We start from the raw sequence: 14,708 nt of genomic DNA on the forward strand, positions 1-14,708 counted from the left end.
AAGGTGCCCACTACTGCATCGCCTGCCCGGCTCCCCCATGAGCGCGCAAGGACATGGCGGCTGTGACTTGTGTATTGCTTGACAATGTGAGAACAGAAAACCATTGTGGAGTGCCTCACATTTCTTTGGGGACCAGCTGTAATTAAGGATGGCTCTCACTAGAACTTAATGCTGCTGATGCATGTTCCCTTCCGCACAGACGTCTTGTTTTCTGGTCACCCACTTGTCACTGAGACAATGTAATTAATTACCCTGGCCCCAGCAGCTCCTGTCTTAAGTGTCCCTTTGTTTTACCACCAGATCTCATTGTTTATAATGCCAAGTCTCGTTCAGGGGGTGAGCTTGTGTTTCTTCTGCAAAGCACGCTCCCCGCAGTGGGTGGACAGCACCCATTTTCCACTGAGGATGTAGTCTGAAGCCCTCAATGGTGGACACGTCAGTTGGTCATCTTGTCAACCCTGGGAATAAAGTCACCATTCCAGGGATGTCGCAAACAGGCAGTGAGGTGTAGCCGAAAGATCCCAGACTGGGACCTGAAGCACGCCCACCTTCGAATCTTCCCTCTGCTACTTAACTTGCCATGTCGTCTCAGGCTAGTTACTTGACCTCTCTGAGCTTCAGTTGCTTCATTCATAAAGTTCAAATGTGATTTCTACCCTGCAGAGGTACTATAGGTGCACAGTAATGACAGCTGGTGTTAGAATGGTAATTGCTGTCACTGTAATGATTGACTGTAGAGTTAGTTACCATCTCTGTGTGTCTGGGTAGCCTTAGGGCTCTTGGGGCCTCATTCTGGCCTCTTTCCTTCATGACTTGAGCCCTTCCCTCTAATGCCACCCCTTGACTTGCAGCAGAGGCTCAGCTCGTGTTTGTGTCTTGGCAGAGCCCTGGCCAGTACTACTTCAAGCCCATGATGAAGGAATTCCGGTTTGAGCCGTCCTCGCAGATGATCGAGGTGCAGGAGGGGCAGAACCTGAAGATCACCATCACGGGCTACCGCACGGCCTACAGGTGGGCTGCCCCCTCTCCCGTCTCCCCCGGGCCGGGCCGTGGGATCACTCACACACTCTTTTCTCTCGGAACCCATCCCAGTCTTCAGGTTGGTTCTGTTTGGAAGACAAGAGCCATGAGACACGAGTCCACAGGTTCCTGACTGCAACCCTTTTCTCCTAATATCCCCCATGAATGATTTAGTCACAAAGCTCCTCTTTTGAAATTGGCCTGTGAGAACCTACTGAGTTCCTAAAAATTTTTATTTTTTTAAAGTGTTTGAAACATTAGTTAGATTTTGGAAAGGAGGAAATGCATTCACTTGAACAAAATTTGGAAATGTTGAAAAGAAAATATTCAGTGTGGAGTTTCCCTTCTGTCCTGGCCTCCCAGCCACCTAGGTGTTCCAGCATTGCTGAGTGCATCCAGAGATGGTTTATTCACATAAGTATTTATAATTATAGGCACACGCGTATGTATTTATATACATGTGTAGAAGCACTTCAAGGTTGATTAATCAGAAGGAACAGGTTTAGAAAAACGGACCATTTTCAATTGAATATAAAAATAGAATGAAAGGGGAAGTGATTTATTTTCATTTTATTGGATGCTTTATTATTTAAAATAAAGTTTAACAAAAAATGCAATAAAGCGGAGTGAAAGAAAGTTTAGCCTTTCTAAATTACGATTTTCTGGAGCACCCCTTAAAATGTATGAGAAGAGAAATTGATGATAGGAGTGGCCTGAGCCCTCTGGCAGGAAGGCTCAGCTTGCAGGTGACACAGCTGGAAGTGCGTTGTCTGGGTCATTTGGGGTACTGTCCTCCACCGAGTTATTTTGCACCATAATTGTTGGTGAATGCCGGACACTGTCCCTGGAATCTTTTGTGTGCATCAGAAAGCCCCGAGAATGTCGTGTTGCGTTTCTTCTCTCGTCTCTCTAGTTGCTATGGTACAGTTTCTTCCTTAAACGGAGAGCCAGAACAGGGTGTTGCCGTGGAAGCAGTGGGCCAGAGCGACTGCAGTATTTATGGAGAAGACACCGTGACGGACGAGGAAGGGAAGTTCAGGTTACGTGGATTGCTGGTGAGCCTTTGGATGTGTTTCGTTAGTGGATTTTTTCATACTGGCTTCAGCGGTGCCTGGGTTCAGTGGTGCCCCCAAGATGCTAGGAGTGAGGGCAAGAGGGTTGAGAGGGGGCGTGGGGCTCTGAAACTCCCCAATCCCTGTCTTAACTGACATGCCCAACACTTATGTAGCTGACGTACTGGGTTGTGGTTTTATGGCAAAATACAGGTAGAAAACCATGGGTTTGGTGCAGAACAGGTGGTCTGGCTTAGGCCAGCCTCTCACATCGGATACCTGTGGGACTCGAAGACAAGTGTAAAAGGCTGGAGTGGACTGGGTGCCTGTCGGGAGCAGTGTGGACTGTGGACCGTGGACAGGTCCTGGCCCAGGAGAGGGGGCAACAGCCAGGCAGCTCCAGCTCTTCGTAGCCATGTGGGAAGATAACTTAGGGTTGCCGATGATTAGAGTTTGTAAAAGAGAAGTCAGAAATTCACATTTCCACGTGACAACTCCTGATTTTTAGATATTAACCACTAATTTAAAAAAAATAGGGGCTTCCCTGGTAGCTCAGATAGTAAAGAATCTGTCCACAATGCTGGAGACTAGGGTTTGATCCCTGGGTCAGGAAGATCTCCTGGAGAAGGGAATGGCTGGCTACCCACTCTGGTATTCGTGCTTGGAAAATTCCTTGGACAGACAGGAGCCGGACAACCATGGGGTCACAAAGAGTTGGACGCAGTTGAGCAATTAACACTTTACTGGGGCCGTGCTGTCCTTTCCCAAAGTTAAGAAGACCATGTCCCGTGTCCAGGTGTCCTCACTCACCAATATTGGGAAGTCAGGGCAGGAGGTCACTTGGTGAGTGAGGAGCGTTCAAGGCAAAGGAGGAATGCAGGCCTGGGGGTGTCTCCTGGGGCTGTGCTGAGGACGGGAGAATGTCTGTTCTCGTGGGCCAGCTGGGTGGGCTTTCTTTGGGGTCTGGCCAGCCTTTCTGTGATGCTCCCTTCTCCGCCTCCTCTGTCCTCGGGGAGGCCCTGCCCGCTCCAGGGAACGCTGATGTTAACTCAGCACTTTCAGTTGTGTGGAGTCGCCCCCTTGTGGCTGCTGACTTGTTCCATGGAAAAGGCCTTGGATGCTGGAGGAATAGCCTTAGACGGGGAGCGTGCTGTCACGCTGCCCTCGGGACATGTTCCCAGGGCCCCAGGGCGCTCCCTGCTGTCCCCCAGGCCTACTTCCCTTCCTCGTGGCAGTGGTTCCAGAGAGAACAGGTGGGCCACATGGGTGTCCCCCGCCCCCAGGCCGGCTGCAGCCAGGACCCCGGGAGAGGCGATGGGTCCTTAGATCCGGGTCTCTGTCGCATGTGTTCATGCAGATGCAGGCTTTGGCACTGCGCCCTTAGTTGCCTTTCTGTCTGGGTTTGAACCCTGCCTCTGTCATTTCTTAGCTGCGTGAGTTCAGGCAGGCGTCCCATGCCTTCTGTGTCCGTTTCATCATCTGTAAAGTGAGGATGAGGATCACGGCTGCCCTACAGGTTGGCTGTCAGTACGAAGTGAGTTAATACACACGGAGTGGTGCCTGGTGCACCGACTCTGCAAGTGGTTAGAAGCAAGGTCAGACCACTCCTTTCCCTCTGGTGAGGCAGTTCCTCACCAGAACTGCCAGCTTGGGTGATTGTGTGCAGCTTTCCTCGGTCCAAGCCACAGCAGAAGGTAGGCCTGGGGGGTGTCTGTGGCCTTCAGTCTGCCTTCTTCTTGGGTGGACCCAGTGTTCCTGGCTCATCTCCCTTTTACGGTTGCAAGAATTCAGGTTCTGCATCACCGTGTTGATTCCCCCCGGAGTCTTACGGGCCCATACATATTTTTCTTTTTTTAAATTGGAGTATAGGTGCATTACAGTGTTGCGTTAGTTTCTGCTGCACAGCAGCGGGAATCAGCTCTATGCATACATATATCCCCTTCTCCCTCTTGAGCCTCACTCCCACCCCGACCCCCATCCCCCCGCTGTAGGTCATCTCAGAGCCCTGAACTGCGGTCCCCGTGCTATACAGCAGCCTCCCATTAGCGATCCATCATACACATGGTAGTGTATATATGCCAGACATGTGTTTCTAAACTCACCAACTTAACACATTTTATTTAGCTAAACCAAATATAGTTTCCTTCTCCACCGTGATAGATTCACGTTTCAATTAATGCTCCCTCACACCCTCCTCCTTGTAATAGATGTTAATTCATTAGCACTTAAAATGCTATGTGGAGTTGCCCCCTTGTGGCAGCCAAAGCCTTCCACGTGCCAGGCCTCAGATGCTGAAGGAGGGAATAGCCTCAGATGGTTCTCGTCAAAGGTTTGGACTTGCGTTTGCCAGGCTCCTAGGGGACACCAGGCTGGAGAGCCCTGGTTGGAGATTTCCTCAGGCTTTTGACCCCGAGGAGAATGCATTTCTGCAGCTGATCTTTCTGGGCAGGGTATTTGGTGAGGCATTTTGGGTGAGAAGCTGTGAGGCATTTTGGGTGAGAAGCTGCCTGAATCTTGCTGCCAGAGGCTGAAGGTGAACCGCTGAGTCAGCAGCCAGGAGCGAGGAGCCGGGTGGTTAGGGTGGGCTCCTGCGCTGCTGGGCATGGGAGCAAGGGGGCAGTGCCCACGATCCCCGTCTCCAGCAGTGCCGTCTCCTTTTTTTCACACCTTGCTACCTTTTTCTGAGGTGCAAATAGCTGTTGCTAAGAGCTGTTTTGAACAAACCCAGTGCTGCCAGTCCTCACTGAGCTATAAAGTGAATTAATTCGTCTATTGGTGATCATAAATTTGACTTTTCTCGGTTTTTAAAAAAATAATAGTTTTATTGTCTTTGTAAAGGTTCCATGTGCTCATTATAAGATAGTTGAAAGCAACGTAATGAAAAGGACAAAATTTTGAAAGGGGAAAAAGTAGATCAGCCTTACACTGGCCTCCAGGACTCGTGGTTAATATAGAGGGAATGTTGTTTAAGGTGCTGCTCTGCTCACACACAGAGAAGGTCACAGTGCACGTGATTTAGGAAACCGGGCCGTGTTATCCTCGCTAGTGTACAAATCAGCAGTTAGTCTCAGGGTTGTCCCCTCTTGGACACACACAGTCACCTTTGAACTCGGCCCCTGGCTCTAGATGCTCATGTGTCATCAGATTTGGTGTGCAGTTGGTGATCAGAAGTTGGTTATTTTAAAAGTTCTTTAAACCCTGCTAGTATAAGTGATCTGTCACCCTCTGGGGAAAGATGCAGATCTTTTCTTTTAATAAATGTGTAAGGGAAAAAAAAGTTCAGAAGTTGACAAATGGTGGGTTCATTTAGACTATTAAAGCCTTCGTAAAGCTGAATTTTATCTGATATGCAGCGTTTTGAGAAATTTCCTTGGAACTCATATGTCTTTCTCTCTTAGAGTCACCGCTAGCCCACATAGCAACGCATGAAACAACTGTATTTCTTCAAGGTGGTTTGTCGTTGTTGCTTGTTGTGTAGTTGTTGAATTATGTCTGACTCTTTGTGACCCCATGGACTGTAGCCGGCCGGGCTCCTCTGTCCATGGGATTTCCCAGGCAAGAATACTAGAGTAGGTTACCATTGCCTTTTCCAGGGGATCTTCCTGACCCAGGGATGGAACCCATGTCTTCTGCATTGGCAGGTGGATTCTTTACCCCTGAACCACCAGGGAAGCTGTCGTAATGTACTGGCTTAGAACAAAGTGCTTTACTGCGGTCTGCTAAAAAATGATCTGAGTAAATAATGTACATCCTTCATGTGTGCAGTGTCAACAACAAAAAGTTTTTTAGAATAGTGAGTTTTGTTTGGGTAAACATCATATGTCCCTGTACATTTGAAGAATAGAATAAAATGTATAAAGAGGAAATCTGTTGTAAAAAAGGAAATCTGTTGTAAAAAAGGAAAAATCTCAAATCCTACTTCACAGAAATAATACCCCTTGGGAGTGGCATTCCAGACACCACTCAGTACATACATACAGGTGCAGGGGAGAGATGGACAGCAAAAGGGAATAATTTCATCATATTTATTAAACAAGAATAAGCTTATCTTGTTTGCAATTTTGAAATCAGAAACCACATTTAATTTTCCTTGGGTAGAAAAAGCTGAATACAGTTTGAAGGAATTGTAAAACTTCAGAAAAAGGTTTCTACATCAGGGTACATTTTCAAGGAACTCTTAAGAAAGGTGATAGGCCCGGGAACCAAGGTGGGACAGAGACTTGTCCACCGGATGGGGGCCTGCAGGCAGAGCAGGCTCCAACCAGGTCTCAGGTGATAAGCCCTTTTCCAGATAAGACTCCTGCATTTGTTTGCAGCCGGGCTGTGTGTACCACGTTCAGCTCAAGGCGGAAGGCAACGACCACATCGAACGAGCCCTCCCCCACCACCGGGTCATCGTGGTAAGACATGGAATTCTTCAGCAGAATCACTGCATGATTGCATCTCTGATCAAAAATCCTTCAGCGTTCCTCTGGCTGGCTGCCTTTCATCTGTTGTGGGGGGGACTTTACATCCTAATTAAGGGTCCTCTCAGAATAGTGTCATCTTTACAAGCAGCGTCTTCTGTGGGCTTTTAATGAACAGCAGCACTGTCTTGCATCCGGAGCAGAAATCTGAGCTGTTGTTTCCCCACTTCCCCTGCTAGCTCTGATCATTATTCTACAAGTTGAGGATCTTAAGGCCTAAGTAGCATTTTAGATCAAGGGAGGGGATAAAGGGAACATGGGCTTCATCAGTGACAGGGCCACTGACATTTCTTATCTTCTGGTGACCTTGTTCTTCCCGCCAAATAGAGTCTCTTGATCTTTAAGATCATGACTCAGCTAACGGATCCCTAAAGAGGCAGCCCTCCAGGTCACAGGACGTGTCCCTGGCATCATTTGCAGTGAAGTTTTTTCCCATGGAATAAGTCTCATTTGCTAGACCAGAGGATTTGGGACCAGACAAGAAGCCTTTGGTGGCTTTATTAGGTGCCATTATGGATAAAGATTACGATGGGTCCAGAGACTGGTTGGCCATTCAGGATTTTTGGCCTAGGCAATGAGTTTTCTTGACATCTTTATGGCATTTGGCGTTTAAGTGGTTGTGATGGCTGCATCTTATGTTATGTTTTCCTGCCATGGGGATTCAGATCGGGGTCCCGGGCAGTCATGTGGACTGTGGCCCCACAGATGAAAAGGTGACTGACGGAGGCACGTGCCCACCCCAGGGGGTGCGGGGGAGCTGGGGCCTGACTCTTGCCAATTCCTGCCAGGCAAGAGCATCCTTCTCTTTTTCAAGAGCCGCTGGGAAGTCTGGTTCTTTTACTATGAAATTTCTTTTTGAAAATGTTGATAAGTCAAACTTAAGGAAAAAAGTACTGTCTTTGTCAAACAGCACGTCCATGGCCAAGTGTCACCCGTCTCCTCTCAATTTGGGACCTTAGACTCAGGCTGCTCGGACAGCAAGCTTTGCTCCCTGAATGCGAAGGGAAGTTGCTAGGACATAGAGCTCCGGGGATGTCCCCTGCTGGAGCAGAGGCCCCCGTCTTCCAGCTTCCTTGGCCCAGCTTGCTTTCTCTCTTTCCAGGTCGGGAATAATGACATTGATGATGTGAACATCATAGTTTTCCGGCAGATAAATCAATTCGACTTAAGTGGAAATGTGATCACTTCCTCTGAGTATCTTCCTACATTGTGGGTAAGGCCAGCTGCTGATAGCTAACGTGCTCTAGCCCTTGTTTAGCTGAGGGTTGAGGTTGAGATTAAGAATCTTTAGGCCCAGCATGTATCTGGTGGAATGACTGCCAATCGCTAGAGAAAAACGTGGTCTGGTTTCAGATGACAGTTTTGCCAGCCTTGTGTGTCTTTAGAAGCATCACAGTAGAAGCCTCATGAATGAGCAGTGTGATCTGGGGTCTAAAGCAGAGAGATGGCTTTAGGGCAAAGCACCTGGTCACTTTCTAAATTCTACGCAAGGTGCGTGTGGCAGGCAGTGGACTCAGAGTCAGACAATGGTGGGAACAGGCAGCGAACCTGGGCTGGAGAGAAAGAAAGGCCACCAACAGAACACTAAACTGCTCCTGGAAGCAGCCAGGAACCCAGTGCAAAATGGGAACGTGTTTGGAGTTTAAGTAACAGCTGTGGGGTTGAGGTGACAGTATGTGGTGGGGGGCACGCCGAGTGAACAAGGCTGGCGGTGGTGACACCAGGTGACCAGGCTCTCTGGGTCTCCACAGGGACAACAGTGATGCCCATTTGGGAGTCAGGGTTGGTGACGATGTACGTGAAGTGCCTGCCCCACGCCTGGCATGTTACAGATATGTTAGAAGCTGTTCTCTTTAATGGTATCACTACACTAACAGGTGTTTACTATTTTGAGCATTAACGTAAGTTGTCAGAATCTTAAATTTAAAAATTTTAACATTTTGACAACTGTCACATCACTGGTGTTTCAAAAGCATTAGGAACGGCCCGTTGGGGGAGGACGGTTGCCCTTTCAAAGATCCGTGTTTCCAGAGTTCCTCTCCCCTCAGAGATAAGCCATACTAAGGTGTCGAAAAGGTGGTGTTTATCGTGTTGAAGTTTTGAAAGCATGCCCTGCTTTGTCGCTGCCCTCCAGGTGAAGCTTTACAAAAGCGACAACCTCGACAACCCGATCCAGACGGTGTCCCTGGGCCAGTCCCTCTTCTTCCACTTCCCGCCCCTGCTCAGGGACGGCCAGGTGAGCCCGCTCCTCTCCACGCTGTCTTTGCTGGAACGACTCCCCTTTTCCGCTGAAGGAACTCAGTTTTCCCAGTTTTTCCCCTCATGCCACCTTGCTGACACAGTTGAATCAGAGGAGGTGGGGCTCTCTAGGGATTTTTTTTTTCCCCCAGAATTAGCTCTTTTTCTGTTATAAAAATAATACACATTCATCATGGCAGGAGATCGGGGAAGGGGATGGAGATCAGACATAATACTGTCATCCAGAAGCAGCAGCTGTTAACATGTCCATAGTTTCCTTTTGACCTTTTTTGACGCGTGTGCATGTGTGTATAAATATAAAAACGTGTATTTGTTTAGTGATACAAAGCTGGGACTGTTTTGTACATTTTCTTGTAATCTGTGCTTTTCACTGAAGACTTTCTCACCCGTACTTTCTCATGCATGGTATTTAATGACTGCACAGGAGACCATGATAGAGAAAATACCGTAATCTATTTAACCAAGGTCATCATCACTTACTGATGACAGGATGTTTGCCGTCAGCTCTAATTGCACAGAGCCAGCTATTGTGGCTGCCCCGGTGGCAGCAAACTCTGGAGAGAACTTGGTTCCTTTTGGGGACTTAGCCTGAGAGTGTGAGCAGAGAGCCTGTGTGGTTCCTCCCCTGGCTTCCTGCCACCTGCCACAGGGGTGATCCTCTGGCCTTGTCCCGGTGTGAAGTGAAATAACAAAGCAGGTTGTGACAGAGTCTGGGGCCTCCCCCGCACTGCTCCAGGCGCCCTTAGTAATCGAGCCACTTCTGGCAGCACAGCAGTGTGGTCACAGGCTCCCCGGGGCGTGCAGCCTGCTTGGTGCCTTACAAGCCGAGTGACCCTGGGCACGTCACACTTCCCTTCTTTGGGCCTCTCTCCCCCCATCTATGAAATGGGGCAATAATCCTGATCTTGTCAGTGGTTGAAAGCATATGCCTAGTGTGGTCACAGGCTCCTCGGGGCTCGCAGCCTGCTCTGTGCCTTACAAGCTGAGTAACCCTGGGTACGTCACACTTCCCTTCTTCAGGCCTCTCTCCCCCAATCTGTGAAATGGGGCAATAGTCCCAGTCTTGTCAGTGGTTGAGAGCATACGCCTAATGTGCTCACAGCTCTGGGCCCCAGGCTGGGGCTCAGCACGCAGGCTTGTGACGGTGACCGGGACCTCTGCAGAGGATGCTGCATTCTTAGAACTCACCAGCTAATGAGCCAAGAATCGTCCCTTGGAAGTCAACCTTGTTTTGGATGAAAAACAATCTTCCTCAGTTTAACCGTGTGTCTCCCTCATCAGAATTGATTCATCAGAACTGTGTGTTTCGTAAAGTCAGGTTCTCTAAGGACCACGTAGCCGCCATGGTTGGATACACTTAGAAAGACGAGCCGCGGGCTCCAAGCGCCTGTTTGGAGATGGCAGGGTTGCGTGGCTGACCCTGCTGGACTGGCCCGCTGAGGCCATCACGTGCGAGTTAGTGACCTAGGCGTGGAGGTGTAAACTTGGGGGTTCCTAAAGGAAACAGCAAGTCCTTTGCATCACAGTCACACATTAGGACTTAGTGTTCGTTTGCTTTGCCCCAACTGCCCTTTGTAAAGACTGCCCCTCCCTCCTTGTGCACAGAATTATGTGGTCCTCCTGGACTCCACGCTGCCCAGGTCCCAGTACGACTTCGTCCTGCCACAGGTGTCCTTCACGGCAGCGGGCTACCACAAACACATCACCTTGGTCTTCAATCCCACGGTAAGGAGAAGGGGGCTTCCGGCATGGAGTGTGCAGTGGTTCCAAGGTGCCACTGAGTGCTTTTCAGACCTCTGTCCGTGTGGGAAGTTGGTGGGAGTCCTCGTCCCTGAGATAGAGAGAAGGCGGGAGGCTCGTGCATGGGGAGCCTGGACTTGGACGCGACCCTTCTGCTGGTTTCTGGCTCGTGCTTGGTGACTTGGCCTCCACGATCTTACTATGAGTAGAAGGTTCCTCCTCGACCCCAGGAGGAAGCACTTGTCTCGTTCACCTCAGCAGAGACTGAGGAAGTGACAGAGACGAGCAGGCCGGGAACTGTTTGTCTCCGTGTGGAGGCGCACGAAACCCCAGGGAGGAGCAGTGCCTCCGTGGAGGGCAGTAGGGCTGCAGCCTGGACGTCCGCCGGGCACCTCCCAGCTCCGGGGAGTGCGTGGGCAGCCCAGGCAGGATGGAGGTGCTGCCTGGTGGGCCCAAGCGAGCAGGCCTCGTCCCTGCTGCCAGGAGTGTGGTCCCACTTCTGAGACCGTGGGAGCAGAGCCACCTGCCAGGGGAAGGAAGGCCTGGTGGGTCCTCATCCCAGTCCTTCGTGGGGAGGTGCCTCTCTTCCATCCTTCTGGCAGCTCACAAAGACTGAGCGACTTACCTGGGGGTGCTCGGCAGAGCCAGGTTCTCTCGTCCCGGCCGCTGGCCAGGCGGCTCAGCACCACATGCCTACGAGGGTCGTCAAGGCGCTTCCCTGCATCCCGTGCTGAATGTCAGTACTGACAACCACGTTCCTCACGCATCACTCAGTGTTTCACGCACTGCTAACCACTCCATACACCTCGTCATTCCCCACAGTAGATGCTGTTCGTATTATCGCCATTTTATAGTTGAGTCAACCGAGTTTTAACGTGACTGCCCAAGGTCACACGGGAAGACCCGGCCTGGAGCCTGGCCTGCGGTCCTCAAAGCTTCGCCTCATAGTTGCTCTGCCTCTGCCCACTGACTCCATCTTGCTCTTAAGGATTTACTTTGATGGAAACTGGTTTGGGATCTAAGACAAGTCAAAACAAGTGGGGGCAGACAGTTAGGGATTCTGCGCTATTCTTCTGTTTATTAAGGGAGCGTCTGTCTCCGGCTGTCGTCTCGGGTCAGAGGCCCTCTGGTCCTTCTCCTTCCTGCGTGTCCGCAGATGCTTTGATCTTGGGACCTCTTTACACTGTTTGCGAATCTCAAAGACCTTTGGTTTGTGTGGGTTATATGTATATTTATCATATTAGAAATGCAAACTGAGACATGCGGAAAACACAAGCATCCACAGGCCACACGTCCCGTTACCTGTCAGAGTGAGGACATCGTCACGGTGCAGCCTCTGGGAACGTCCCCTGCCCCGTTGTAGGAACATGCGAGAGAAACTGGCACGTCGTATCTTCACAGTATGATGAGAACAGTGTAGACTGTGCAAATCTCCTGAAAGAGGCTGTACCTTGAGAACAGCGCTATGGCTTGTTAACCTGTTTTATCATCATCCGAAAGTTCTTGATTTGTTTCCGTTGTCGAGGTGGAGTGAGCTAGTTGGGATATAGGTTCTTTTGCTATTACAGAGACCCAGCACTTCAGGGCTTCAGCAGGAGGGAAGGTTCTATCTTATGTTGACCTTCCGGGGGTTGCGCGGAAGCTCCTGGGTGTCGGGCTCCTCCTCTCCGTGGCTCTGCTGTCCTCCAGCACATCGCCCTTCCCAGAATGGCACAGGTGGCTGGAGGCTGTCCGGTCAGCAGGGAGGAAGGGCACACCCAGGGTACAGCCTGGGTGTGGCACTTGTCACTTCTCTTCCTGTTCTGTGGCCAGAGTTGACCCCGGGGCCCCACCTGGCTGCGAGGGAGGCTGGGAACTGTGTTCTGTTCTCACTGGCCCTGCTGACAGTCTGGGCCTCCCCTGGAAGGAGGGGTGAGCGGCCCCGGGTCCCCAGCACTGTTTCACTGCCTCACTGGGTGTGACCTCTGGCACTTGCTTGGTGCTCACTGTGCCCCTGAGTCTGGGACAGTAGGTTCTTGATGCCTCCTTAGAGGAGAGAGTCCCTGGGTGCGGCTGGGGCTCAGCAAAATGAGCTCCTCGTACTTTTCAACCACAGGGGTCCCCTGCCGCCCACAGCTCTGTGTCTCCTCAGTGTAGATAGTGAAGGGTCTGGGGGTGGGGAGCACCTTGTTCTTGGAACCTGGTTATTCCCGAGCTTCAGAGAGCAGGCGAGGGGAGTTTGTGCAGCAGAGGATTCACTTGGGATTTAGTTGTGTCGCTTCAGTTACTTCTTTTGGGTACTGAGCGTCTGGGTCATGTGGGTGCTAGGGGTCTTGAGGAGGCCGGGCACGTCTGGGCTGTGGATGGGGTGCTGGCGGAGAGCTGGCCTGGGGTGATGGTGCTCTGGGTGTTCGCAGAGGAAACTGCCCGAGCAGGACATCGCCCAGGGATCATACATCGCCCTGCCCCTGACGCTGCTCGTCCTGCTGGCTGGCTACAACCACGACAAGGTAGGGGGCCCGAGCCCTCAGGGCAGCAGGCGTGCGGGTGGGGGGCGGATCCCTCATAGCTGGGATGTGGCCGGGGAGGAATGTCCATTGTTACAGAGGTGACCGCGCTTCACAGTAATGGTTTAATAGCTGGGTCCAGTCCGACTCTTGCAACCCTATGGACTGTAGCCCACCAGGCTCCTCTGTCCATGGGGTTTCCCAGACAAGAATACTGGAGTGGGCTACTATTTCCTTCTCCAGGGTATATTCCCAAGACCAGTGCTAAGGCCTCCTTTCAAGGCTAGAAGCCTCTTGTATCCCTCCTACCCCTTAACCCTGAAGTACTTCCGGGTCTCTGGTGACCCTCTCTGGTACAAAGACCTGCTCAGCTGGGCTGAGAGCACAGAGCGGCAGGGATGGGCCAGGGCAGGCTAGGGGTGGGGACTTTGGTGTCCCGCTGGACAGACGTCTTCTCCTGGAGCCCCCCTCTCTCATACCCTTTTTCTTCCCAGCTCATCCCCTTGCTGCTGCAGCTGACAAGCCGCCTGCAGGGAGTCCGAGCCCTTGGCCAGACAGCCTCTGACAACAGCGGCCCGGAAGACGCAAAGAGACAAGCCAAGAAACAGAAGACAAGGCGGACGTGAGGGATCTCCCTCGGGACAGGCCCCTGGTGTGGAGGATGCGTGTGACTCTTGTCATCAGCTCCGCGGGCGCAGCCACCCGTCAGCCTCCCCTCCCCGGCCCCGATGTGACACCGTGAAGGGACCCTCCTGTCACTCTGCAGAGCACAATTGATTTTCTGAGTCAAAGATAATTTATTATTTTTATTTTTGTCAAAGAAGTGTTTAAGCTGTGCTGGTGGTGTGCGAATGTTATCCTGAGTCTTCCAGCTTCATTTGCAAAAAGAATTCCAGTAAATGGGTGTCTTGACTCCCAAATCAAGCTCCTGTTGGACTGACCCTCCCCTTAACGTCCCTGTGCATCTGAGGTCCCTGCTGGAAACCGCACAGCCTGTGTGTACTCCTAAGAGGGTGTGTTATGCGGTAAAAAGTCAATAAAATGGCCCAGTTGTTTGTGTTGTAGCTCATCTCGGGTGCAGTCCTTGGAGGGCTCTGGCCTAATGCTGGGGTCACGATTGCACCGCCTGGAGGGACACGTGGGTCCTGAGTGAAGCCGAGATGACACATGGCAGCTGGCTTTTGGCCTCAATGATAGGAAAACGGGAGAGGTGGTGAGGGGTGACGGCGTGAAGGGCCCTACCTTGGTTGAGGGTGGGGGGTGACGGTGTGAAGAGCCCCACCTTGTCTGAAGGAATGCGAGAGGCCCCCCCACTGTGCTGCGGGATCACGTGTTCACGTCTCTAGAGAAGCCGGAAAAACTGAGTTTTATGTGAACTCTTCCAAGTTTTAAATGTTAGCGACAAATTCAGTTTGTAACTTCTGGCGAAACAAAATACATACGTAGGCTGTGTGAAGCTTGAAGGCTGCCAGTTTGCATAAGGGATCCACAGGAATTCTCAGCATTTGAACGGCATTAATTTCATTCTTATGGGAAGTAATTAAGTTACACTGGAAGCAGGGACATCCAGCCATCCAATGCTTATTGAGCCCCACGTGTGACAGGCACCGGGGCTATGAGACGAGCAGAGCAGACAACAGTATAAACTTCAGGAGCGGGATGAGGACGAACCCACCCCCCACCTC

The 14,708-nt window shown here is 51.1% G+C and overlaps 1 protein-coding gene across 1 annotated transcript in view; it reads left to right on the forward strand.

Moving 5' to 3' along the window:
* The window catches only part of LOC104988553 (nodal modulator 1), a 57,415-nt gene extending 43,328 nt beyond the window's left edge, over positions 1-14,087 (forward strand). Inside the window, exons 24-32 of the mRNA XM_010839911.1 lie at positions 301-336; positions 852-1,011; positions 1,934-2,075; positions 6,389-6,472; positions 7,641-7,751; positions 8,673-8,774; positions 10,403-10,522; positions 12,934-13,026; positions 13,518-14,087. Coding sequence (XP_010838213.1) covers positions 301-336; positions 852-1,011; positions 1,934-2,075; positions 6,389-6,472; positions 7,641-7,751; positions 8,673-8,774; positions 10,403-10,522; positions 12,934-13,026; positions 13,518-13,649 — 980 coding nt within the window. The 3' untranslated portion in view covers positions 13,650-14,087. The remainder of the gene's footprint in view (positions 1-300; positions 337-851; positions 1,012-1,933; positions 2,076-6,388; positions 6,473-7,640; positions 7,752-8,672; positions 8,775-10,402; positions 10,523-12,933; positions 13,027-13,517) is intronic.
* The last annotated feature ends 621 nt before the right edge of the window (positions 14,088-14,708 follow it).

This window comes from Bison bison, unplaced genomic scaffold, assembly GCF_000754665.1.
Source record: "Bison bison bison isolate TAMUID 2011002044 unplaced genomic scaffold, Bison_UMD1.0 scf7180017864135, whole genome shotgun sequence".
Lineage (NCBI taxonomy): Eukaryota > Metazoa > Chordata > Mammalia > Artiodactyla > Bovidae > Bison > Bison bison.